The 26,871-nt window shown below is 44.6% G+C and overlaps 1 protein-coding gene across 9 annotated transcripts in view; it reads left to right on the plus strand.

Moving 5' to 3' along the window:
- CLIP1 (CAP-Gly domain containing linker protein 1) overlaps positions 1-26,871 on the plus strand; it is a 141,349-nt gene that overhangs the window by 29,702 nt on the left and 84,776 nt on the right. For 7 of the 9 annotated variants that reach the window (XM_084819237.1, XM_084819235.1, XM_084819241.1 and 4 more), the window contains 2 exons: positions 16,168-16,363; positions 16,855-17,429. In XM_084819237.1, the coding sequence (XP_084675363.1) occupies positions 16,270-16,363; positions 16,855-17,429 (669 nt within the window). In that variant the 5' untranslated portion in view covers positions 16,168-16,269. The other 2 variants (XM_084819234.1, XM_084819236.1) reach the window with 2 other exon arrangements.

Genomic DNA, 26,871 nt, shown 5'->3' on the forward strand with positions numbered 1-26,871 from the left:
CTCTTGCGTATTCCAAAGAAAACCTCTGGGATGGAGTAGTAACTTCTGGAAGGAGATTCCTGTTTTAAAATGAGCTTACAAGTTCTGAGGACCAGTGTAATTTAGTGGCTGTTGAGCAGGAGTAAGACTTCTAGGACTTCTCGCAAGTCATAGAAGTCAAAGACTTGCAGGAAGTAAGGTGTGAACTATTACACTTCAGTTAAATTTGCCTAGATATATTTATTGTTTATCAGAGCAGTGTTTACTTTTATAATGTCTGCAGGTGCCATGGCCTATTTCTTTGTTCAACTTCTATCCTAATCTTCCTCCAAAGAGCTCAGTGTGATATTTTAACCTTGCAAGAGTTCTGTGAGGTAGTAATTTACCTAAAACCCACCTTGTGAGCATCATGGTTGAGTAAAGATTTAAACCCTACTTTCCCCACAATCAAGTCTTATACTCTGTAGCAGGGACAGGCAACCCAATGCCATCCAGATGTTCTGGACTACAGTTCTCATAATCCCTGATGGTTGGCAGTGTTGGTTGGGACTGATTTATAAAGCACTGCTCTGATAAACAATAAATATATATAGGCACATTGAACTGAAGTGCAACAGCTCACACCTTACTTCCTGCAAGGTTTTGACTTCTAATATATCTGCTGTTTTATCTCCTGTGTTAATTAAAGGTGGGAATTTTCTCAATTTGTCAGTTACTGTTTTGAAATAGAAAAAAAACTTACTAATAGACTCATCACCAGCCATCTATAGCAGTTCAAAATGGCTACTTGAGCATGTCATTATTTGGTTGTTCAAAAGTAACAAACTGTGGTATGTGCCAGCTAGCCAACCAACCATCAAATGTTATGCAACTATGCAACTGCTGAAACTACAGCACCTGTGTACAAACAATTTAGAAGGCCTGCAGTAGTGCTGAGCATAACTCATTTAGGGTCTGTAGCAAGATTTAAGATCTTTCCTCCTTAAAACTTTAACTTCAGGGCTGTGCTACTTATCATATAGAATGTCTGATACATTAAGAATAGAAATGAGGAACATACTATCTGAGAGCAAGAGAGGGATTTAAAAAAATGGCTGGACTAGAAGTTGGCTGTGTCAGGTCACTGGGTTTGGGGTATGCGGATTCAGTGAGAAATGTGTGTCCAGTCTCCCTCCAAGCATCTAGGAGTAAGTGGCAGCCATGTTGCATAGTGGGCAGAGATGTTGCTCTCCATGATGCCCATCACTCTTCAGGAAAAGTGAGAGACTATGTGCCATTAACTCCCAGTCCTGAGAATAAGAATACATTATCTTGGCCTTCACCTTAGCAAACTTGAAGGCAGAGAGAAAGAAACCCCCTCATCACTAATATGTGCTGCCTCAAGAAGCTGTCTTGTAGTTTACCAAATTGGGATTGGTCCTAATGGTGCATCATAAGTCTGTACTGCAATGTTGAGGCACACTGTGTATTGTCTGTTATCCATGATCTTTTAGGCAAGAGTAAAGAGTGGCTGATACCCATAGCTTGAGGAGACTGATCAAAGCTCCAAGAGCTACACTCTATAGTTTGTATTTGTAATATGTTTGTAATCCTTCTCTGAATGGTATTTGATCCCTATAGCTCATGATATAATGGACTGATCAAGCTGAGCACTGATTCTGCTGGGAACAAAAAAGAAACCTTAATGATTGATAGTATTACAGGAGAGGCTTTTTTTTACCAGCTTAAAATACCAATCAGGCTGACTAGTATCTTTGCACACTTTTTAATCTACCTGATTGTCTATGATTGTCTGTGGTGGCACTGTCAGAGGCTACACCTGTTTTGAAAGTGCTCCAGGAGAAGGAGACAAGCTGTATTTTACAGGTTTGTCTATTAATAGCAAGGTAAAGTGCTCTCTCGTTCTCTCATCTCAAAAGTTGATAGATAAAATTAAACTGTCCAGACACTTGGAGTGTTTTTATGTTTGTATATGTATGTAAATAGACTATTTGTTTTGCTGTTAAAGCATGTGCAATAGCAAGATAGCTAGGTTTTGCCTGAAGGATAAACTGTTACCATCTTCTTGTTGCTGTGGATACAGTTGGAATAAATTTACGTGCTGCTATACTTAGGCAAAGGACTAAAATGGTAACGTAAGGAATTTAGGAAGCTGCCTATACAAGGTCAGACCATTGGTCCATCTAAAGCAATTATTGTCTATCTTGACTGGCAGGGGCATTCCAGGGGGTGCAGGCAGAGGTCTTTCCCATCACCTGCTACCTGATTCTTTTTAACTGGAAATGCTAGGGATTGAAACTAGGACCTTTGGCATGTAAAGCAGGTGCTCTACTGCTGAGCTATGATCTCGCCCCAACTTTCACCAGGTTTTTTAATCTCTTGTTCCTTGAGTACTTTTTGGTAGTGTGACATGAGCCCTATAGATTCTTTTAAAGCAGGAGGAGACCAGTGCTAATCTCTAAATCGGCGCACGTTGATATTCTACAGTCCTGTGAAAATTGAGGACATAAATGATTGCAAAGCATCTTGTGTACTATAAGTGCTCTTGGAAGTACAATATAGCACAGAGCAAAATAGTCTTTACTGGTTTTGTTGGTGTTTTGTTGAAAATATTTCTCTGCTTCTCAAAATCTCCATCTGGAAGCACCTTGACAACAATGCCGTGATTACTCGAAGCCAACATGGATTTGTCAAAAACAAGTCCTGCCAGACAAAGCTGATCTCATTTTTTGATCAAGTAACCTCCCTTGTAGACCGTGGGAATGCTGTAGACATCATATACCTCGACTTCAGCAAAGCTTTCGACAAAGTGCCCCATGATATCCTGATGAGCAAACTAGCTCGAAGTGGGCTAGATGAAACAACGATCTGGTGGATCCACAGTTGGCTACAGAATCGGACTCAAAGACTGCTTCTCAATGGGACCTTCTCAAGCTGGGGAGAGGTAACGAGTGAGGTACCGCAGGGCTCAGTCCTGGGCCCAGTGCTCTTCAACATTTTTATTAATGACTTGGAGGAGGAGGTGCAGGGAATGCTGATCAAATTTGCGGATGACACAAAATTGGGTGGGATAGCTAATACTTTGGAAGACAGAAACAAAATTCAAAGTGATCTGGATAGGCTGGAGCACTGGGCAGAAAACAACAGAATGACATTTAATAGGGATAAATGCCAAGTTCTGCACCTAGGAAAAAGAAACCAAATGCACAGTTACAAGATGGGAATACGTGGCTCAACCACACTACAAGCGAGAAAGATCTTGGAATTGTTGTCGATCACAAGCTGAAGATGAGCCAACAATGTGATGTGGCTGCAAAAAAGGCAAGTGCCATTTTGGGCTGCATTCATAGAAGCATCGCTTCCAAATCCCGGGAAGTACTAGTTCCCCTCTACTCAGCACTGGTTAGGCCTCATCTGGAGTACTGTGTCCAGTTCTGGGCACCACACTTGAAGAAGGATGCAGACAAACTGGAGAGGGTTCAGAGGAGGGCAACAAAGATGATCAGGGGACTGGAAACAAAGCCCTATGAAGAGAGACTGAAAGAACGGGGCATGTTTAGCCTTGAGAAGAGAAGACTGAGGGGAGATATGATAGCACCCTTCAAGTACTTGAAAGGTTGTCACAGAGAAGAAGGCCAGGATCTCTTCTTGATCATCCCAGAGTGCAGGACACGGAATAATGGGCTCAAGTTACAGGAAGCCAGATTCCGGCTGAACATCAGGAAAAACTTCCTGACTGTTAGAGCAATACAACAATGGAACCAATTACCTAGGGAGGCAGTGGGCTCTCCCACACTGGAGGCCTTCAAGACGAGGCTGGACAGCCACCTGTCAGGGATGCTCTGACTTGGATTCCTGCATTGAGCAGGGGATTGGACTCGATGGCCTTGTAGGCCCCTTCCAACCCTACTATTCTATGATTCTATGAAATCTCTGGATTTTCTTCACAGCCTGTGTAAAATAGTTTCTTTTCAGAACGCTCAGTTCTTGGCTATTTTACAGATACTCATATTACATTAATTAAAATGTGCCCAAATTGGGATGTGTGTTTGAATGAAAGTTCAACTGTGCATTTCATTGAAAGCAGTGCAGTGGGAGGAGCCAGTGTCCTATACATATTTGCAGTGTGCATCCAGCTTACATCTGTGGTTCCTGATCCATCAGGCAATATGTGGGTGGATCCCCATAATTGAATTGGGGCATGAAGGTAAACTACTACTGACCTCAACATTGGTTGGGGCCATCAAATAAAAGTGCTTCCTACACATTCCCTCACTGATAAATTGAGTTTGAGCAAAAGCAAAGCATTGGAATGAATGAGCCATTTGTTTCAATGGGGTTTGCATAGGATAAATTCTCAGTGGATTGTGCCCATATTTCACCTCTTATATTCAGTTAGTCTGCAGTGCTTATGAATGGGTTATTGTTGTATACTGAGTCCCAGTATTGGGTAAAAGGCGGGATATAAATAAATATAATAATATGATAATAATATATGCAGCTCTTCTTAGCATTCATCCATACTCTGGAGAAACTATTAAGTTGAAATGTTATTTTGTAGGACTTCGCACATGCCTTTCAACAATACATTTTAAGGAGTTTGACTTATTGAGATGTTACATAGGGATTTAGTTTTGTGTTTTTTAAACTATACATGTCCATCTTTGTTCCAAAAAGTAGTTCTAATACAAGTAGTCCTAGGATGAGCTATGGTGGCATATAACAGTGTCAGTGTTGACTTTAAATATTCTTCCAAACTTTAATAGAGAAGTTTTTGTTGTGGCTTTCTCTGTTCAGAATTTCCTTTGCAGGAGAACATACTTGAGTAGATTTAAAGTATGACTATTTTCATTGCAATCTTGGCCCCACATGATTAGTTTCCTGTGTTCCATGTAAATGCTAAACTTATCCTGTGGCTTATATAATAAGCTATGGCTTCAGCAAGAGATTCCTACTTTTGGATAATAGTAAAAGCAATACAATAAATGGAAGCCCTTACTTACTAGCTAACATGCTAATTAGAGTCCAGGCGATTTCCAGGTTGTGGAACTCCATGCCAAGGGAAGCCAACCCCTCTGTTGTTCCGTTGCTGCCAGGCAAAGACGTTTTTATTCAGGCAGGCCTTTGGCATATAAGCCAGTTTATTGCTGAAGGGACTTATAATTGGTTGCTGCTGTTTATTTCTTTGTCTTTTAATTGTGTTTTAATTTCTTTGTTTTTATGTTATGTATTAAGATTTTGTTTTTAATCTGGGTTTTATTGCTAGCCACCTCAAGCGCTATTTTTTGGCAGAAAGGCGGGATATAAATTAAGTTTTAAAATACTAATAGATAGATGTATTATAATCCTGTCTTGCGTGAGGATGCCTTATGTAGTAGGCCTGTTGCTCTGTCAGCTTATCAAGCAAAGTTACAAGATGGGGGATACGTGGCTCAACAACACTACAAGCAAGAAGGATCTTGGAATTGTTGTAGATCACAAGCTGAATATGAGCCAACAATGTGATGTGGCTGTAAAAAAGGCAAATGCCATTTTAGGCTGCATTAATACAAGCATAGCTTCCAAATCCCGGGAAGTACTAGTTCCCCTCTACTCAGCACTGGTTAGGCCTCATCTGGAGTACTGTGTCCAGTTCTGGGCACCACACTTGAAGAAGGATGCAGACAAACTGGAGAGGGTTCAGAGGAGGGCAAGAAAGATGATCAGGGGACTGGAAACAAAGCCCTAAGAAGAGAGACTGAATGAACTGGGCATGTTTAGCCTTGAGAAGAGAAGACTGAGAGGATACATGATAGCGCTCTTCATGTCATTATTTGGTTGTTCAAACATCACAAACTGTGGCATGCGCCAGCTAGCCAACCAACCATCAGATGTTATGCAACTGCTGAAGCTACAGCACCTGTGTACAAACAATTTAGAAGGTTTGCAGTAGTGCTGAGCATAACTCATTTAGGGTCTGCAGTGAGATTTAAGATCTTTCCTCCTTAAAACTTTAACTTCAGGGTAAAACTTCAAGTACTCTTCAAGTACTTGAAAGGTTGTCACAGAGAGGAAGGCCAGGATCTCTTCTCGATCATCCCAGAGTGCAGGACACAGAATAATGGGCTCAAGTTACAGGAAGCCAGATTCTGGCTGAACATCAGGAAAAACTTCCTGACTGTTAGAGCAATACGACAATGGAACCCATGATCTAGGGAGGTGGTGGGCTCTCCCACACTGGAGGCATTCAAGATGAGGCTGGACAGCCACCTGTCAGGGATGCTCTGACTTGGATTCCTGCATTGAGCAGGGGGTTGGCCTTGATGGCCTTGTAGGCCCCTTCCAATCCTACTATTCTATGTTTCTATGATTCTAAGCAGAGTTTTAAAAACAATGAAGTATGATCTCCTGGCTTCAGAGATCACTGTTTTGCTGCTGCTCGTAGTAGCGGAGAAACAGCAACCTCAGTGGGGATCACTGTGGGTGGGAGAAACTTTTTCCTACACACACAGAGCGATCCCTATACTTAAGCAGGCAGGGAGGGGAGATGCACATGTACGGTCCCCTGCCCCCCCCCCCAGCTGACACCGGATGCAGGCTTCAAGGCTGGAAGGCTCCCCCCCCCCCCGTCCCAGAACAGGCTCACGACTTTCTTGCAGCCAAGTAAGGCAGGGAAGATGGGTAGTGGTGAGCAAGCATTATTGGTTTCTGTACTGAGGAATCTCATGGCTCCTTAGAACACCGTTTGAAGACAATACTGTTCTAACTTAAAGTTTGTAGTTCATGTAAATAAGAGCCATATGTTGCTATTCAAAAATGCTTTATTTTTATGTATTAATCACCAAAAGTGTTACAATAATTTTTGTTGGTATTAGTCTGATTACTTCACTGCTGTACAAATGTTTATGATAGTTATTGAATGCATCTGTTTGGTAAATAATAACTTGGGAGTTGATTGTTGGGTAACATTTTAGTTGTATATTTCAAATTGATCTGTTGTCAATCTTGCTATATGTTTTGGATTAAAACAACAATAACCAGTCCCTTATTAAATTGGCTATGGGGTGGGGCGGGGAGTTTGGAAGCTCTCTCAGTGCATCCAGTTTTCCTTCCATGATCTTGAGGAGCTCTAGGTTCCTGCCTGATGATGGATTTCCTTCAGCACAGAGGAGCAAAAAAGGAATAGAAAGCGGATGCATGAATTGCAAATGAAGGAAGTGGGCTGCTGTTGCATCATTTTAAGAATCACAAGAGCTGACAGCATCCAATTGGAGGAACCTAATGGCAAATGCCATTCAGAACAGAACTGTTCAGAAACTAGAGGCAAATACTTCAAGTATGGGGGAAAGAACTCCTAAACTTCCCCTAAAGAGCAAGATCTGTTAAAAGGGTGCCCTTTCCAAACTTAGAAAATACACTTAAGTTGTGAAGATGGCTCTCTAATAAATGGCTTTATTGAATGTTTCTTAATGGCATAGTGAATGAAGCTGTGGTAAAAGCTTAAGAGTATGAGGGGATTTGTTTGTGGCTTGGCTTGAGGCCTCTGTTGAAGAAAACAAATGACACAGCAGATAACGTAATCCCTGACTGCAGAGAACAGGCTTAATATATGAATAAGCACCCTAAGGCAAGAAATGCAATATTAGAGCATCTGAGCATCTAGTCTGTTGGAGCATTGTCAATTTTTGTGTGGATAGCTTTTGGGAGCTCCTATGTGGAAACAAAATGTAATTATATAGGGTTTGCTAAAAGAGAAACGGATACTTTGACTTGTAAAGGAAATAATGGCTCTGCCTTTTGGTGAGATATTGGTATTAGTGCTGCATGAAAACCTGGTCCCTCTAGTGCCTATCAGTTTACAAGCAAGCAAGTCTGCATTCAGGTAATCTGTGGGGGAAGGACAGATGCTGAAGCTGAAGCTCCAATATTTTGGCCACCTAATGCGAAGAGAAAACTCCCTGGAAAAGACCCTGATGCTGGGAAAGACTGAAGGCAAAAGGAGAAGGGGACGGCAGAGGATGAGATGGCTAGATAGCATCACGGATGCAATGAATATGAACTTGAGCACGCTCCGGGAGAGAGCGCAGGACAGGAAGGCCTGGCGTGCTATGGTCCATGGGGTCACGAAGAGTCGGACACGACTGAACGACTGAACAACAACAACAAATCTGTGGGGAGAAAAGTAACTTTACTCCCTTAATGAATTACTCTGTCAGTAATTCAGGTGTCATCTTTTGGGGGGCAGAAAGGTGCTCTGCTTTGCCCTAACAACTAAGTAACTGAACTTTTAACAAAGAGTTACATACTTTGATATTTATTAAATTTATTAAATTGATATCTCACCTTTCTACCAAAAATGTTGCTCAAGGCAGAATTTATAGTACAAGCACAGAATAGATTCATTGTTTTGGCATATAGTACAAGCACATAATAAATTCATTGTTTTATTATTTTCCTAATAAAATAAAATCATTAATTTTATTAGGAAAGAGAAAAATAGTTCTTGCCCCTTTGTAAACAGTAATATATAGCCTTGAATAACCTTTACTCATTAATTACTTTCACCTATATTATTTGGGATGTAGCCATATATAGGCTATCTGCTGGTCTGCCACAAAATATATACCTTAATTAAATTCTTTGTTTTAGCCCTCAAATGGGACAGATCGTTCTTATCCCAATTTCAGAGCCAGAGAGCCAAGGCGAAGTCTTGGTGGCTGTGTTTGCCTGGAAAAATAATCTAGGATTCATGATGAATGGGTCACCTACCCTAGGATTCTGAAGAATCCTGGTGTAGCATTCATGCAAACATGGCCATTGTCTTCCCAAAAGCCAGCTAGGTATTTTGACTTAGGCCTCCTGGATCTATGTTCATCACTCTCTCCAGTGATTCATACTAGGTTAGTGATTTGCACAGTCACCAACTCCAGTAATTGCTCTACTTGGTGCTGGACTGTGATTTTGGGGGGCGAACAGAATAAACAGATGTGTTCAGTGTTTAGATAAAGGGAGTGGGGAAATATATTTTAGCCTAGTAAGGAGGTGGGACAGTTTGCCCACTTCTGATATGATCCTCCATGACCTCGTGGTCCCCCCGCCTTTTATGTTTTTGCCCACATTCTGATATATCCTTGCCTATGAGGTTCTGACCTCCAAATCTACCACACTCAGTCCATATGGAAGTCATCTGCTCGCTTAAACAATTCCACACATTCTATCTTGACATGCCTTATGCCTGAAATATCTGTGCCGCTGCTTTTTCTCTTGCTTCAAGACACGACTCAAAACCCAGCTCTTCTATGAAGTTGTCATTCTTTCCTGAAACTAAACCCAGGCTTCATTTAACTTCATGTGTATTCTTCCCCTATTGCCCTTGTTTCTGTGATCCTTTTTTTATTGTCCCCACTAGTGCTTTAGAGAGTAATCAATGCTGGCTCCAGGTTTTTGAGAGCCCTTGGACAACACAGCTGCCATGGGCCTCATCCCTCAAAGTCTACCTTCTCACTGCCATTGTCACCAGCTGCTATCACTCCTTACCCCCTTTCTCATTATTGCTACTGCTTGCTTGACAGGCAGAGAGCCAGTGTGCAAGTAGGAAGTGGCACCTACTTACTGCTCATCCTTCTCACCACTGTCGATGTCTGGGCCAGAGCTAGAGGTAGGTGAGTAAACACATTGCAGTGAGGAGGAGGAGCAACTCCAGGGGGCTCTTATCTGTGGGCCCCTGATGGGGTGTGGCCATCAGCATGTGCCCAACTATGCCTACCCTTGATACCAGCTTTGAGAGTAACATAGGCAATGTGTATATTGCCAGTATTCCAAATTATTATGCACTAATTACGTATTGGCTGTATATCAGGAATAAGAATGTCTATTCTTCTGAAGAATGCAGTAACAAAACTAGCATTGTCAGGCTGCTTTTTGGAATGACCTGAATTGGGAAAACACCCCTCCCCTATATCTAGTGAGCTTGGCCTGCAGTGGCATTCCAAGAGGTATTCTTGCAGACATTCCTGAATGCTTGGCTATGAGGTCAGAGCCAGTGAAGTCATAATACAAAAGCGGGGGTGGGGGGAGAGAGCCCACACCCTCTCAGGCTTAACTGTGCATTCCGGTACTGCTAATTAAAGAGCACAAGCTGAGGGAATGTCAGGCTGCACCACTTGAAGCTTTCCCAAGCCACTCAAGAATCAGATCCCCTGAAAGCTGTCCTAGATATTAGCATTGTGATTAACCATTGTTGGAAAGACGGAAGCTATATCTCAGGTTTGGGTAGGTAATCTTCAGAGATCATCAGCTTTTAAATAGACTTTTTTTTCCCTTTCACATCTGTACATATGGGTCAGAGATTGCTTCTACAAAACATAGTGTTGGGGTAGAAATCCTTGGCGGTAGCAACTTTTCGGTTGAGTCTAGGATGGCCACTTATGCATTGCCAAAAAAGAGGAATTGCATTGCCAGAAAAGGAGGACACAGGTTCGCATAAAATTTGCCAATACTAATTTATTTCTATAGATGCAAATTCAGAGATAATTACTATAATTTAAATAGAAATATGATGCACCTTGCCATAGTGGAAAGACTATGGGCAGGTATCCTGTGTGCCTGCTTGGCCTCCTGTCCAGGTGCTGACTGTGGATGGGCAACTTCAAGGCCCCTTCTCTCACTGCTTGGGGTTCTTTATGTTTAAACTGGACTTGGGCTGGATTTCCCTTCAAATAGAGGACTTTCCTCTGTAAACTAGGACACATGGCCTCTCTAGGGGAGCATGAACTGCTGGCGTAACTCCACTTCTGCTCTTTTCATGACATCCTAGCCTCTCTACTTCGCAACTTTTTTTTTTACGCAGGGAAGTTACCTGAAGGAGCATCTATTCCCATAATATACCTACGTGCACTCTAAGGTCAGCTTCTGAGGTCCTTCTCCAGGTGTGAGGCAGGGCTACAGAGGGAGGCCTTTTCAGTGGTGCCACCCTAGTTATGGAATGCTGACCCCAGACAAGCTTACCTGGTGCTTACGTTGTGTTTCTTTTGGCACCAGGTTAAGACCTCTTTATTCTCTGAAGCTTTTTAATCTTTCAGCTTTAAAAATGTGTTTTTAGATCCTTCCACTGCTTATCCTCTACTGCCGGTTTTACCTTGAGTTTATTCTTTGGCTGTTCTAATTTGTTCTAGAGTTTACATGATATTATATTTTATTATATTTATAATAAAATAATATTATAATATATTCATGTATTATTATTTTAACCTTATTTTGTGAAACACCCAGAGAGCTTCAGCCATTGAGCAGTATAAACATTACTTTAAATGTTAAATTACTTTAAAGCATTATTTATATATGCTTACATAAATAAGCATATACAGAAGTGCCATTTGTCATGTACTTTTCTATGCATGTTGCTTTCTCCAGTATTTCCCATAATTAACTGAGCTGTCACTTTACCAAAAACACGATGCCAAACTTTTTCCCAAATTGATGCAATAGTTTGCTGCCACTCACTCTGGCTTTTGAATGTTGACCACACAATATTGAGAGTGTAGAGGTTTAATTTGCTTTTCAATGTCCACGTATTAAGTACTGCCTGCTGCTCATCCAAGTTTCTTTCACAAAAAAATCACCCGTTTAATCCCTCACTTTGCATGAAATCTATTTCTTTACTCGTAATTTATTGTTTTTACATGGACTCCCTGCAGTTCTTCTTAAATGCTTAGGAAGTGTTCCATAATTTGAGTTATCCTGCAGTTTACTAATCTGAAGCCCTTTTGAAAAGATAACACAACACACTGAGCTGGTTTAGTTCTTGTGCTAGTTGTTGAGTAATAAGCAAAGTGTCTGGATGCAGGAAGGGTAGGTGAAGGGATTGTGAAAATCCTTAGTACTCTGCTAGCATGGGAGGGAATTCCTTCTGAGGCTAAGGAGATAGGAAGTTTTTTTTTTTTAAGTCTTAACATTGTGAAGAAATTAGCCTGTTACTGTATCTTTAAAGCAACATACTTCCTATGGGTCTGATTAGAATAGAATGGAGTATAATGTTCAGTGTCGACATTACCCATTTGGTGCAGAATGTTCTTGCTTGTTTGGACACCAAAACTGAGACACACAGTTTTCTGTGAACGTGAAAAAGCAAATGAAACTTCTACCACAACAACAGGTGATCTGTTAAAAGGGGCTACACTTATTTTGTTAGAGATCTGCATGCTGTGCTGATCTACATGTTCCACAAGATCACCTAATAGAGGCCTTCCTGGATGATATCATTCCAGACTTCAAGTGTGGAATCACATTTTTGAAAATTCTTACGTTTTTTAATGGTTCCTATATGTAGAAGACTAATGCTTCAAGTAGAGGAATATGTGTTCTGCTTAATGGCTCCATTGCAATAAAATGAGACGATGAGAAAGGGAAGGGAAGCATTGTAGGGGAAAAAAAACAAAAGAGCAAATGGACAAGATGGCTAATAATACTGCAGAGCTTTTTGGCATATGGTTTTGAGTGTTTTGCTTGTTTTGGATGGCTTAGTAAACTAGTCCTCACATTGTTCAGGCACCTAGAATACATGTTAACTTTTATTTGCATTTATGAAATTGACATACTGTAATCTTGATGATATGGGTTAATCTGCAAATGGGTTGAGGGGCAGGGACAGGGAGAATGTGGGATAATGCATAGAGATTCATATTTAGGGCTGGATGGTACGTGGATCCTCCTCAGGCCTTTGATTCTATGATGCATTAACAAGGATGGTCAGTATGTGCCCTCTCATGGTAGTGGCTGTCTGAGAAAAGCCTCAGTAGAAGATCTCAAGTCCCATGCAGGTTGATACAGGAGAAAGCAGTGAACTTGAAGTACTTGGATCCCAAGTGGTGAAAGGCTTTAAAGGTTAAAATCAGGACCTTGAATTGAGCTCAGGAGCAAACCAGCAGCCAGTGTAAATCTCTTAAAATTGTCAAATACATGGTCCCAGTGAGCCATCCCAGTTAAAATCCTGGTTGCTGTATTTTGAACTGCAACTTCTGAACTATATTTAGGGGCAGACCCACAAATAACACATTACAGTAGTCTAACCAGGATGTCTAACCAGGATGTCACCAGAGCATGAATCACTGTTGCCAGACTCCCTCAAGTGACAGCTGGATCTAGGAGTATTCTCAATTTGCGTAGGGTTGCTTAACTTGATAGCAAGGACAAATGGCATCTGTTTTGTTTATTCTAAACAAGGCATTAATTTAAAACAATGGCCAAGAATGTAGGCTGAAGTGTAGAGCAACTGAAGGTTGTTGAACAAGCCAACATCCGTGCGCGCGCGTGCGCGCCCACACACACACACACACACACAGAAAGATAGAGAGAAGTTGAAACCTCCCAAGGGGATTTGTGAAAGAACCTGAGCCTCTAAACATACATTTTCTTCTTAGGCCTGTCATTTCCTTGATAGCCATATTCTGTCATTCACATCTGTTAGTAGATCTAATACTGCTTATGTTCTTTAGCCAGCCTTGAGTACTGTAAATCTGTTTGGTTTTTACTCCCAGTTTCAGAGTCATGTGCCTGCCCTGTCCTCCTGATTGTGCTGTGGTTTATTTTTAAAATATTTTTGGCTTGATCATTGTTGCCCCTTGTTGATTTCTTAGTGGTGAGCTTTTAGTGCTCGGCACGCTAGTCAGTTTCCTCCCCCCATAACCTCTTCTTGTGGTTAATCTGCTGGAATAATCAGTTGAAGGGTTTCAGGGGGTGCTTCAGCTCAAGGGATTTACACCACTGGCATTAGACTAAATGAACTGTGGCTCTTAAGTGCCAATGAAATATTAGGGAATAGATCAGGCAGGAAGGAGAAGTACTTTCTTTTAGTCCCTTCTTCCACAGGGAAAGTGTGTGCTTACACCACAAGGTGTGTTGTGTTTTTAAAGCTTTTTTTCTCTTTGTCACCCTGTACCCCATTTTAAGCAATGGGCATTTTTTCCTTTGTGGTTCACATGATGAGAGCGGAGTGAGGGACTATGTAGTGAGTGCAGGGCTATTTCATGTAATGTCAAACCATGATTTGCAGTTGCATGTGAACCATTGTCTCTAGTATAATCACTGTGGCTCAGCTTCTTCCCTGCTTTATGGAGGCAAAATACACTCCTTCTGTATACCCTGTCTGAGGAAGAGGTCCGCGGTGGCTTAGTGGTTAAGACACTGAACTGCAGACTGGAAGGTCGGCAGGTCAGCAGTTCGAGACCCGAGTGCTGCGTGACGGAGTGAGCTCCCGTCTTCAGTCCCAGCTCCTGCCAACCTAGCAGTTTGAAAGCAAGAAATTGCAAGTAGATAAATAGGTACCGCCTCAGCGGGAAAGGTAACAGAGTTCCTTGCACCTCAGTGTTCAGTCATGCTGGCCACATGACCACGGAAGCGTCTTCGGACAGCACTGGCTCTTCGGCTTAGAAATGGGGATGAGCACCGCACCCTAGAGTCGGACACGACTGGTTGGGGACACCTTTACCTTTAACAGCAGGTAAATTGCATATGTGTGTGTGGCAGAGGGTAGTAAATTCTCCCCTCCTACCCACAACACTAATACTGCATTCACAGCAGAAAATACAGCCTGGTGCATTTGGGAAGAAGTTACAGACATAGGGAGCCCCAAGAAAGAATGACAGGCATAATCTAAGAGAGTAGGAGACTTCAGGGCAGCTGGAGGCAGTAAAGCTGAAGGAGTGGGGGTCATGCAAACAGATATAATGGAGAATAAGAGCAGGGAAAGAGCTGTGGCAGAGTCTAGGACAGCTTTTGAGTCATGTGCCGGAATACCCAAACAGCTGCAAGACCCCAAGCTTTGTAGAAAATGATGAGAGAGGCAGCTTGCTTTATTTTCCCATGAACATCTAAACAAAAGTGAGGGTACAACTAGTATGAAACATAGTTGTCAACTTGGGGACGAGAGGAGAGGAAGATGTGTCTGGGGACTGTTTCTACGTTAGTCCATCAGAGCATTCTGTTCTATTATGCTTCAGAGACTGGCTTCTATCCATTGGCAGGGTGCTGCTAGGAGTCATACAAGGATGACCTAAATGCTGCAGGCACAGAGACTTGCCCTGGTGCCAAGATATTATGTAAACAGCAGGCCCAGGATCTGCGTTCCATAACCTATGTGTCAAGTTCTGAGAAAAGGGTTGAGTAAATAAGTTGCTTTTTGATGCACTTCAGAACTTCTCTGCCCCCTTGGGAGAGCTGCTTGCAAGTAATTTAATTGTTCTCTTTGCCTCTACCACTATCAGCACAAGTAACCACTAAAGCTCAATTAATGCTGCCTGTTTTCAAGCACCTTTTGGCTTAAGTTGCATGTTTGAAATAGCCAAATTTACATTTAGATCACAGATCAGCATGTTCCAAGTTAAATATAATCCTCCCTTTCTTGTTGCAATTAAAGCAAGTCAGCCCTGATCACTAAGTATGGAATACTTGATTAAAGCTGCTTCAAGAAAAAGAATCTTGCAGTATAGTTCCCTCTAAAAAGTCTATAACAGGCCTCTAAATCAAAGCTATTCACTTTTCCTAGCAACCGAGGAGGAGGGACTCCTTTCTAACTCTGGCTCCAAAGAAACTGAGCTGAGGCACTGTATGGGGGACTATATAATGGGCTAACAAGTCTCGTGATCTTCAGCAAGGAATTCCAGTAGAGCAGAGGTGGGCGTTTGTTCATTAGCTGTCAAGGGAAATTGCTCTGCTGAGCCATCTTGAGGGGGTTTTGTTGTTGTTCAGATCTTAAAAGCTTGAATTCTACAGGCATCATGTGCCAGTTTTTTCTCTTTTATTTTACTTCCCTGCAAGGCTGTGTGTTTTGCTCTAGGATGTCGAAACACTTTACAAATACGTAGAATTGTCTGAATGACTCAAATAGCTGAGTCTTTTCTGTCGTGGTGTTGGTAATGCCGTAAAGGGCTCTGCTTTCCTTTCTTAAAATTGCCTTTAGCTGAACGCTCAATGAGAAAACAGCAGTCTGTTTTTTTAATGTAGCAAACACTCTGGATATCTTTTTAAGTTTCAAAAAAGTCAAGATGTTTTAATAGCATTAGGTTTCCAGTATGTGACAATTGCCAACTTCACTCTGAAAATATTCGTTTGTTCTTCCTTAGGGTGCAGGGTTTACGCACAGAAGTTTCTTTACAAGTTGTTCGGGAGCAAAAAGCATATTTATCTTTCCCTTTTTTATTTCTCTGTACACAGGTTTAACCCAAAGGCAAACATAGAAACCCATACTGCATCCATGTTTGGGAAAAGATAGTTATTGCAGACAGAGGGGATAAAACACCGACAGTGAAAGAGAAGATGAGTATGTTAAAGCCGAGTGGGCTTAAGGCTCCCACCAAGATCAGCAAGCCTGGAAGCGTGTTACTGAAACCGGCTGCATCTGCCACTCCTGGTAAGGACAAGTTTGAACATCTTACGATAAAAGATGCTGCCTGCATCAGAAATGTGCAGCAATGGGAGTGCGTGCAGCACCTTTGAGGGTACATTCCAGTGGTGGGCAAGGCCAAAGGCAGAAGGGACAAGGTCAAAATACCAAAAATACCAGCATATCTTTGTTGAAAGCTCTTACTGCTAGTAATTAAGCCTTAGGAGAGGCATTTCGACCTTTTAGAGTGGGGGAAAAAACTGCATATCAGCCAGGAAACCACCAAAATAATAAGTGGTCAGGGAAAAGGTGGTGTGCCCAGGGAATTCTGAGGGGCTGGATTAGGACCCCAGCTGGGCCAGATTTGGCTCCTGGGCTTGAGGTGCAGCACCCCTGTGTTACACAATTTGTTTGCTTTATTTTTTGGAATAATACAAGCAGACATTGGCTGTCTTGTTTGATATATGTACAGCTGCAAAATAAATACATTTGTCTTTCCTTCCGCATTTGGTTACCAGCCTCATCAGAAAAGACAGCAGCCAGTGAGAAGACATCGACTGCACCTGCCTCAGAAGCACAGGATGAGTTTGTGGATGACTTCAGAATTGGGGAGCGTGTTTGGGTCAATGGGAATAAGCCAGGCTTTATCCAGTTCCTGGGCGAAACACAGTTTGCTCCGGGACAGTGGGCAGGAATTGTTTTGGATGAGCCCATTGGCAAGAATGATGGCTCCGTGGCTGGAGTTCGGTATTTCCAGTGCGAGCCCTTAAGGGGAATCTTTACAAGGCCCTCCAAACTAACACGGAAAGTGGTGGCAGAGGATGAAGCCAATGGTACCCAGGCCTCTTCCACTTCTCGAGCAACTTCGCCGACATCCGTGTCCACTGCTAGCCTTGTGTCTTCGCCTTCTGCAGCAGCACACCTGCCTCTCACGGGTATTCCCCACAAAACTTCTCCTCCTGCTGCAAAGGAACACCCTGTTTCTCAAATTAGCAATCTTTCCAAAACAGCAAGTGAATCGCTATCAAACCTTTCTGAAGCCGGTTCTGTAAAGAAAGGAGAAAGAGAACTGAAAATGGGGGACAGAGTTTTGGTAAGCTTTTGATTTTTGTTTTCTCTAAGAAACTACACTAGTCAACAGCATGGCTTAAGAGGCCTCACTTCAGAATAAGGTAACTGAACCTCTGATAATGCCTACTTCCATATTAGCCTGCCTATTCATTGCAATAATCTCTTGAGGCCTTCCTCCTCATGCTCCTGCCATTGGAGGTGAAGCAGGTGGCCCTGGGGAAGAGGGCCTTCTCAGTGGTGGCCACTATGGAAGAGAGCTTTCTCAGAGGTGGTGGTCTGATTATGAAATTCTCTTCTCCGAGAAGCTCACCTAGACTTTGTCATTTAGGTTTCATTAGGTTTCAAGATCATTTTATTTTCCCAGGCAGAAAATATTTTTGTTGTTGCCAATTTTATTATCTGTTTTATCTGTATTTTTATTGTAATGCTATGTTCTGTTCTGTTCACTTACTAGCTGCCCTGAGAGTATTTGGTTGATTGATTTGATTTGTACCCTGCCTTTCTACCCAAAAATGGGACTTAAGGGTAGCATACGAATTCATCAAATTAATCACAATAAAAATAAAACTCCATATTCACTACACTGTAAGGCGCTTTGATAGCTAAGGTATAGTTTTTTCTGAATTGAAATTGTAGCCATGCTTCACTTTTACTCCTCACAATATTTGCCTTCAGAGTGTGCTTAAGAGTTTCTGCATGAATCATTGATCAGGGTGTGCCTTCTGATTGGAAGGTGGCAAGCCAAGAGCAGTGACAGATGCAGTGAGACAACAGGCAGCTGTAAAGGAAGGCAGGGGGCAACGTGATTCCTCCCAACCACATCGTAGTACGCTCGCACCATCTCAAAATTCAAAGTGATCTGGATAGACTGGAGCGCTGGGCAGAAAACAACAGAATGACATTTAATAGGGACAAATGCCAAGTTCTGCACCTAGGAAAAAGAAACCAAATGCACAGTTACAAGATGGGGGATACGTGGCTCAACCACACTACAAGCGAGAAGGATCTTGGAATTGTTGTCGATCACAAGCTGAAGATGAGCCAACCATGTGATGTGGCTGCAAAAAAGGCCAATGCTCTTTTGGGCTGCATTCATAGAAGCATCGCTTCCAAATCCCGGGAAGTACTAGTTCCCCTCTACTCGGCACTGGTTAGGCCTCATCTGGAGTACTGTGTCCAGTTCTGGGCACCACACTTTAAGAAGGATGCAGACAAACTGGAGAGGGTTCAGAGGAGGGCAACAAAGATGATCAAGGGACTGGAAACAAAGCCCTATGAAGAGAGACTGAAAGAACTGGGCATGTTTAGCCTTGAGAAGAGAAGACTGAGGGGAGATATGATAGCACTCTTCAAGTACTTGAAAGGTTGTCACAGAGAAGAAGGCCAGGATCTCTTCTTGATCATCCTAGAGTGCAGGACACGGAATAATGGGCTCAAGTTACAGGAAGCCAGATTCCGTCTGAACATCAGGAAAAACTTCCTGAGTGTCAGAGCAATACGACAATGGAACCAATTACCTGGGGAGGTGGTGGGCTCTCCCACACTGGAGGCCTTCAAGACAAGGCTGGACAGCCATTTGTCAGAGATGCTCTGACTTGGATTCCTGCCTTGAGCAGGGGGTTGGACTCGATGGCCTTGTAGGCCTCTTCCAACCCTACTATTCTATGATTCTGTGATCTCCTTGGCCCCCACATCTGGGACGTGGAGAGACCTCCCAGACATATGGCCCCTGGGTTCAAGGAGCAGGGACCAAACCAGCTTCCCCCAGCAACTTGAGTTCAGACCAAGCAAATGACTTGGCAACACCAACCAGACTTACACTGGATTCAGCAATGACCCCAATGGGAAATAGCAGCACAAATCTTTGAGGTAGATAGGGAAAGAGGATGGACAGGTAATTCTGCTGTGTCTCTGGGTCAGGAGGGATTGCATGATCCACTTACACCAAATACAGACATGGCAGGATCACCAGCACCTCCAGAAAAGGCTGATGGGAGGAAGCAGGGATGTAGCCAGTAGCCTCCTCTGTGGGTGGATACATTGTGCCTTTCATGGTTTGGGGTGCAATCCTATGCATGTTTAGACAGAAAAAACACCTTGCAACTCCCAGCATTCCTCTGCCAGTCATAGTGGCTGGAGAATGCTGAGAGTTGTCAGACTTCTTCTGCCTAAACTTGTATAGGATCGTGTCCTTAGTCATCTTATTTCTAGCAGCAGAAAGTTTTGGAATTGCTATCATAGTGGCTGCCCAGTGCTCTTGCATCTTCTGTTCTAGACTGCTTTTCCGTATGGTCATTTCACATCATGCAGTTAGGAAATAGGATTTGAATTATCCTGTGGCTAAGTTGTTCTGGGTTTTTAATCATACCAGAGAAGTCTCTTGAATTAAATCAAATTTAGAAGAACCCAAAGTCTAAAGGACCAGATAGTTCAAACATTCGCCATAGCTGTATTATCCTCCTGGGTCTTAAAGGCTTCCCTTCCCCCTCAACTCTCATTCCTTATGTAGAGGCCCAGACTTCCTGGAAGTGGTTTTGCTGTTCAGGCTTGTGGGTAACTTAGGCATTGGCAGTTGCTAGGGAGGACCAGACAGTCACCTGCTCTTATGCGCCTGAATGTTCTTCTGCAAGGCAGCGTAATTGCCATCAGGCCTGTCCAGTTCAAAAAGAGAAGCTCATTATGTTATGTGACAGCAGCAGCGTTACACAAACTCCTTTTTGCAGTATTTAATTTACTTATTTGGACAAGTTAAGTGACTCCATTTGCCCACTTGTCACAGCTCTGCAGGCCTGGCAATTTTCCTCCTCTTGGGCATAGCTTAACCTCAAAGACCTGTTAGATGCAAGCTGATGTGCTCCAGTTTTGACTGGGCTGTCAACAGCAAGAACAGTCTGGAAAGTTTTTCAGGGCCTGTCATTTGTGAGTCACTTTTACAATCATGTTCATAATGGCCTTGCCCTCCCAAAGACAGTAAGGAATCCAGAACTTAAATGTGGCCTTTCCCCGTATAGGTTTCCCTTGATGGTGCCAAATTTCAAAATGCAGGAGGGTAGGTTTGAAACAAGAATTTCATTATATGTGCACACACTTGCATGCACACGTAACCTGTCCAAGGGAAAAAGCTGATTATTCTATGTGAGGTCATGATATCACCACATTGAGCCTCTCTACATTAAGGAAAAATCCTGCAGTTTTACCAGAGTTTCGTCTTCCAGCGTCTTTGCGGGATTGTAATGGGCACAATACACGTGCTTCGCACCTCTCCCCACTTGTTTTTCCCAGTCCCTTTGTGGGCACATTCTATGTGTTTCATTTATATAGCCAGTACATGGCGCAGCAAGATTTCTAAGATATTGCGAGATTCTTGAATTACACCACCTCTTTGATGTGGTTTTTGGCTTCTTCTTTTTTTCTTACTGCATTTTCGGCGAATTTATTTATTTTATTTTATTTATTTATTTATTTATTTCTATACCGCCCAATAGCCGAAGCTCTCTGGGCGGTTCACAAAAACTAAAACCAAACAACATACAATAAAACAATTTAAAATATATAGAACATTAAAACCACAATATAACAATACAACCACAATAAAACCTAGCAGCAGTACAGGAGTTTAAAATACAGATTTAAAACAGCAAAGATAAAAATTTAGAAAGCTAAAATGCCTGGGAAAATAAAAAGGTCTTCACCTGGCGCCGAAAGGAGTACAATGTAGGCGCCAGGCGAACCTCACTAGGGAGCTCATTCCAGAGCCGGGGTGCCACAACAGAAAAAGCCCTCCTCCTAGTAGCCACCCGCCTCACTTCCTTTGGCAGGGGCTCACGGAGAAGGGCTGCTGCTGATGATCTTAAGGTCCGGGCAGGCACATATGGGAGGAGGCGATCCTTCAGGTAACCTGGCCCCAAGCTGTTAAGGGCTTTGAATGTTAACACCAGCACTTTGAATCGGGCCCGGAAATGGACCGGCAGCCAGTGCAGCTGGAAAAGTACTGGCGTAATATGAGCTCGCAGGCCAGTCCCTGTTAACAATCTTGCTGCCCTATTTTGGACCAGCTGAAGTTTCCGGACCGTTTTCAAAGGCAGCCCCACGTATAACGCATTGCAGTAATCCAGACGAGAAGTTATCAGAGCATGGATAACTGTAGCTAGGCTATCTCTGTCCAGATAAGGGCGTAGTTGGTATACCAGCCTAAGCTGATAAAAAGTGCTCCGTGCTACTGAGTTCACCTGTGCCTCAAGTGACAGTTCTGGATCCAAGAGCACCCCCAAACTACGAACCTGATCCTTTAGGGGGAGTGCAACCCCCTCCAGAACAGGTTGATTATCACCTAGCCGGGCAGACGAACCACCCACTAACAGTACCTCCGTCTTGTCTGGATTGAGTTTCAGTTTATTGGCCCTCATCCAGTCCATTAGTGTGCCCAGGCACTGGTTCAGAACAGCCACTGCCTCACCTGGTTTTGATGAGAAAGAGAGGTAGAGCTGGGTGTCATCCGCATATTGATGGCACCTCAGCCCACACCTCCGGATAACCTCCCCCAGCGGTTTCATGTAGATGTTAAACAGCATGGGGGATAGAATAGAGCCCTGTGGAACCCCATGGCACAATTGCCATGGCACAGAGCAGTAATCCCCCAGCACCACCTTCTGGAATCGGCCATCCCAGTAGGAGCGGAACCACTGTAGTGCAGTGCCTCCAACTCCCAACCCAGACAACCTATCCAGAAGGATACCATGGTCGATGGTATCGAAAGCCGCTGAGAGGTGCAGGAGAATCAACAGGGTCGCACTCCCCCTGTCCCTCTCCCGGCAGAGGTCATCCCACAGGGCGACCAAGGCAGTTTCCATTCCAAAACCAGGCCTGAAGCCTGATTGAAATGGATCTAGATAATCCGTTTCATTCAAGAGTGCCTGGAGCTGTCCTACAACCACCCGCTCAAGCACCTTGCCCAGGAAGGGGATGTTGGCCACTGGCCTATAATTGTTAACATCCTCTGGGTCCAGGTTAGGCTTTTTCAGGAGTGGTCTAATTACTGCCTCTTTTAAAGCGGCAGGCACCACTCCCTCTCTCAAGGAGGAATTTACAACCTCCTGGACCCAGCCGGACAACCCCTCCTTGTTTGATTTAATAAGCCATGAAGGGCAAGGGTCAAGCACACAAGTGGTCGATCGGACTTGGCCAAGCACCTTATCCGCATCCTCAGGCCTCAGTAACTGAAACTCATCCAATAAAACTGGACCAGACGGTGCTCTGAACGCCTCTACCAATGGAACTGCATTAATCGTGGTGTCCAATTCATGACGAATCTGAGCGACTTTATCCTCAAAGTGCCGCGCAAACCCGTCACAGCGTGCTACCGAGGGTTCCACCGTCTCTCTCCCTGGCCCAGAATGTAACAGGCCGCGAACCACTCGGAAAAGCTCCGCCGGGCGACACTGAGAAGATGCAATGCTGGTGGAAAAGAACTGCCTCTTTGCCACCCTCACCGCCACAGAGTAGGCTCGATAGTGGGCTCTTACCTGTGTTCGGTCAGACTCAGCACAAGTTTTCCTCCACCTGCGTTCTAGCCATCTCCCCTCTTGCTTCATTGCCCTCAGCTCAGGTGTATACCAAGGAGCTGGCCGGGCTCTGCTCAGAGGGAGAGGGCGCTTGGGTGCGATCAACCGCCCGAGTCATCTCTGCATTCCACAGAGCGACCTGGGCTTCAACAGGAGCACCAGCCATACCAGCAGGAAAATCCCCCAGAGCCCTCTGGAATCCATCGGAATCCATTAATCTCCGGGGGCGGACCATTTTAATAGGTCCCCCACCCTTGCAGAGGGGAAAGGCCGCCAGAAGTCTAAACCTCAGCAGGAAGTGATCTGACCATGACAAAGGGACAGATGTTAATTCCTCTACTTTCAGATCACCATCCTCCTGCCCAGTCGAGAAAACCAGATCAAGCGTGTGTCCTTTTACATGCGTTGGGCCAATGACATGTTGGGACAGCCCCATGGTTGTCATGGCGGCCATGAAGTCCTGAGCCGCCCCAGATACAGCGGCCTCGGCATGGAAGTTGAGATCCCCCAGGACCATCATCCTGGGGGTCCTCAACACCAAGTCTGAGACCACCTCCGTCAGCTCAGGCAGGGAGTCTGATGGGCAGCGGGGTGGGCGGTACACCAACAGAATCCCTAATCTGTCCCGGGTACCCAACACAAGGTACAGACACTCAAGATCTGCACTCGAATGAGCAGGAAGCCTGGAGAGGGAGATTGAATTCCTATAGACCACGGCAACCCCCCCTCCCCGACCCTCAAGTCGGTGTTGGTGCTGCACTCAGTACCCAGGAGGGCACAGCTGGGAGAGAGTGACCCCTCCCAGTTCCCCCACCCAGGTCTCAGTAATACATGCCAGGTCAGCCCCCTCATCCACAATCAAATCATGGATGAGGGAGGTCTTATTTTGGGCCGACCTGGCATTCAGCAGCAGCAGCACCAGACCCGAGGGCAGACTGGTAAGGCTGCCAGGAACCATCAGGTTGGGGGAAGAACCAGAAGAGGGGACAGCTGTAAGGTGTCTAGCCTCTCTTCTCCTCAGCTGGCCTGTTAATCCCCCAACGCCATACCTCCCCCTGCCCGTGACCACAGTTATGGTGGCACCTCCCCCACCCCCTGAGTTGTTCAATAGTCCTCCCAGGCACATATTAAAATATTAAGATATAAAATATACAACAGTTTAAAAGAATATAAAGAGATAAAAGAGAACAGCAGCTAAGAAGGAGCAGATAGTCCACGTTTGCCCCTTCCCCTGGTCTTTAAAGCTGCTGCCCTCTGCTGCTGCTGCTATTTGCTGCTGGTGTTGTGGCTGCTGGTGTCTCTGGAGAGGCAGGTGGATAGATCTTGCGACTCCAAGTACAACGCTAAGTGCGCACTTAGCGTCGCACTTGGCGCGACGCCGAGGCACTGCCTCTGGCAGCCCCGCCTTAAGTACCTGTGGGCGGGGGCAGAAGCAGGCTCAGGATCCACCTGGTGCAGCTGCTGGCTGGTCCTCCTTCCCCAGGCTCCTTCCCGAGCAGCCTCTGGCAGCCCCGCCTTAAGTACCTGTGGGCGGGGGAAGAAGCAGGCTCAGGCTCAGGATCCACCTGGTGCAGCTGCTGGCTGGTCCTCCTTCCCCAGGCTCCTTCCCGAGCAGCCTCTGGCAGCCCCGCCTTAAGTACCTGTGGGCGGGGGCAGAAGCAGGCTCAGGCTCAGGATCCACCTGGTGCAGCTGCTGGCTGGTCCTCCTTCCCCAGGCTCCTTCCGGAGCAGCCTCTGGCAGCCCCGCCTTAAGTACCTGTGGGCGGGAGCAGAAGCAGGCTCAGGCTCAGGATCCACCTGGTGCAGCTGCTGGCTGGTCCTCCTTCCCCAGGCTCCTTCCCGAGCAGCCTCTGGCAGCCCCGCCTTAAGTACCTGTGGGCGGGGGCAGAAGCAGGCTCAGGATCCACCTGGTGCAGCTGCTGGCTGGTCCTCCTTCCCCAGGCTCCTTCCCTTCGCTCCTTCGAATGGCGAAAATGGTGGAATAAACCTAGAAAACAATGAGAGAGGCCCTGGAGGCTGACAATGTCATGAAAAGGACCCATGAACTTCTGTGAGTGAACAATCACGAGCGCATGATAAATGCTTCGTGTAAAAATGCCCATGGTGTGTTCCCTTGGACCATATCTTTGGCTGCTCCTGGCAGGGAAGCCTACAATGATACAGCATCATGAAATATGATAAGTGGTCCTACTTGTTGCAGGGGAGAGGGAGAGGTGAGGATGCCATTTGTGGCAGCATCCCTATGTCATGTGGAACATGAAGTCTCAGCCATAGATTATATAGTTAGCCATTAATGCCCTGTCCCTAGTGGATGGCCCAGCTCAAGCTGCCACGTCTTCTGCATTAGAGTATTATTTATTTATTTAAAACATATCCCACCCTATATCATTAAGATCTCAGGGTGGTGTAGTAATAAAATCATTTTAAACAGTATAAAACAATATATAATTTAAATAGCTAAAAACATATTAAATCATTAAGCTAGCTAATACCAATTTAAAATCTAAAACAGTTAAAACAGTGTGCAAACTCGGGGAATCCAATAAGCCCTCAAAGGCTTTGGTAAAAAGCCATGTTTTAACTTGGTGCCGAAATGAAACCAGTGTTCGTGCCAATTGGGCCTCCTAGGGGAGGGCATTCCACAACCAGAGTGCCACAGCAGAAAAAGCCCTCTCCCATATAGTTCCTTCTAGAGATGTGGCTTGCCAGATCCACCGCTTTAGCTGAACAGTGGCATGTGGTCAAGGGAGGGCAGGAAACTTTTTAATCATTTCTATGGCTGAGCTGGAGCCTGTGAGCAGTCTTTAGACAGCTCCATGTAAAGCACATTTCATTTTATTTTATTTTATTTACAGTATTTATATACCACGCCACATCAAAGATTTCGGAGTGATGAACAGCAAGATAAAAGAAGAAAAACCCATAATTAAAATAATTAAAACATTTTAAAAGATCGGATTCTGAACTCAATAAACCATGGCTTGTCACTCAGGGAAGGCCTCTCAAAATAACAGTGTCTTCAGGAGGCACCCAAATCAACACAATGTTGGCACCTGCCTGACCTCCAAAGGCAGGGAGTTCCACAGGAAGGGGGCCATCGCTCAGAAGGCTCTTTTCTTGGTGGACTCCAACTGGGCCATAGGTCCATGTGGAAGCACCAGGGACATACCCTCTGATGACCTCAGTGACCGGGCAGGTTGATAAAGAAGAAGGCGCTCTCTCAGGTATCTTGGTCCCAAGTTGTTTAGGACTTTGTATTAATTATTAATACCTTAAACCTGGCCTGGTAGTGCATAGGCAGCCAGTGCAGTTCCCTCAGCAAAGGAGTTACATGCTGAAAAGGGGTAGCTCCTGACAATAGCTGAGCTGCTGCATTCTGCAGTAGCTCCAGCTTCCGGACCAGCCTCAAGGGCAGCCCCACATAGAGTGCATTGCAGTAATCCAGTCTTGAGATTACTAATGCCTGTAGCACTGTGGCCAGGCTATTCCTGTCCAGGAGAGGGCATAGCCGGTGAACCAGCTGAAGCTGGTAAAAGGCATTCCAAGCTGCAGCAGCCACTTGGGCCTTCAGCGACAATAATGTATCTAGGAGTACTCCCAGACTATGAACCTGATCTTTCAGAGGGAATGCAACCCCATCCAGAGCAGGCAATGAACCTATCTCCTGGACTCAGGAACCACTCACCCACAGGGCTTCCATCTTGCCAGGATTCAGCTTCAGTTTATTGGCCCGCATCCAGCCCACTACTAAGTTTAAGCACTGATCTAGGACTTGCACAGGCTCAGATTCAGATGTCACAGTGTGATAAAGCTGTGTGCCATCGGCATACTGATGGAATTCAGCTCCTAATCCCCTAATGACCGCTCCCAGTGGCTTCATATAGATGTTATACAAAATTGGGG

Source organism: Heloderma suspectum, chromosome 13 (genome assembly GCF_057233095.1).
Source record: "Heloderma suspectum isolate Gila_16-S chromosome 13, 16-S_ref, whole genome shotgun sequence".
NCBI classification, from domain to species: domain Eukaryota; kingdom Metazoa; phylum Chordata; class Lepidosauria; order Squamata; family Helodermatidae; genus Heloderma; species Heloderma suspectum.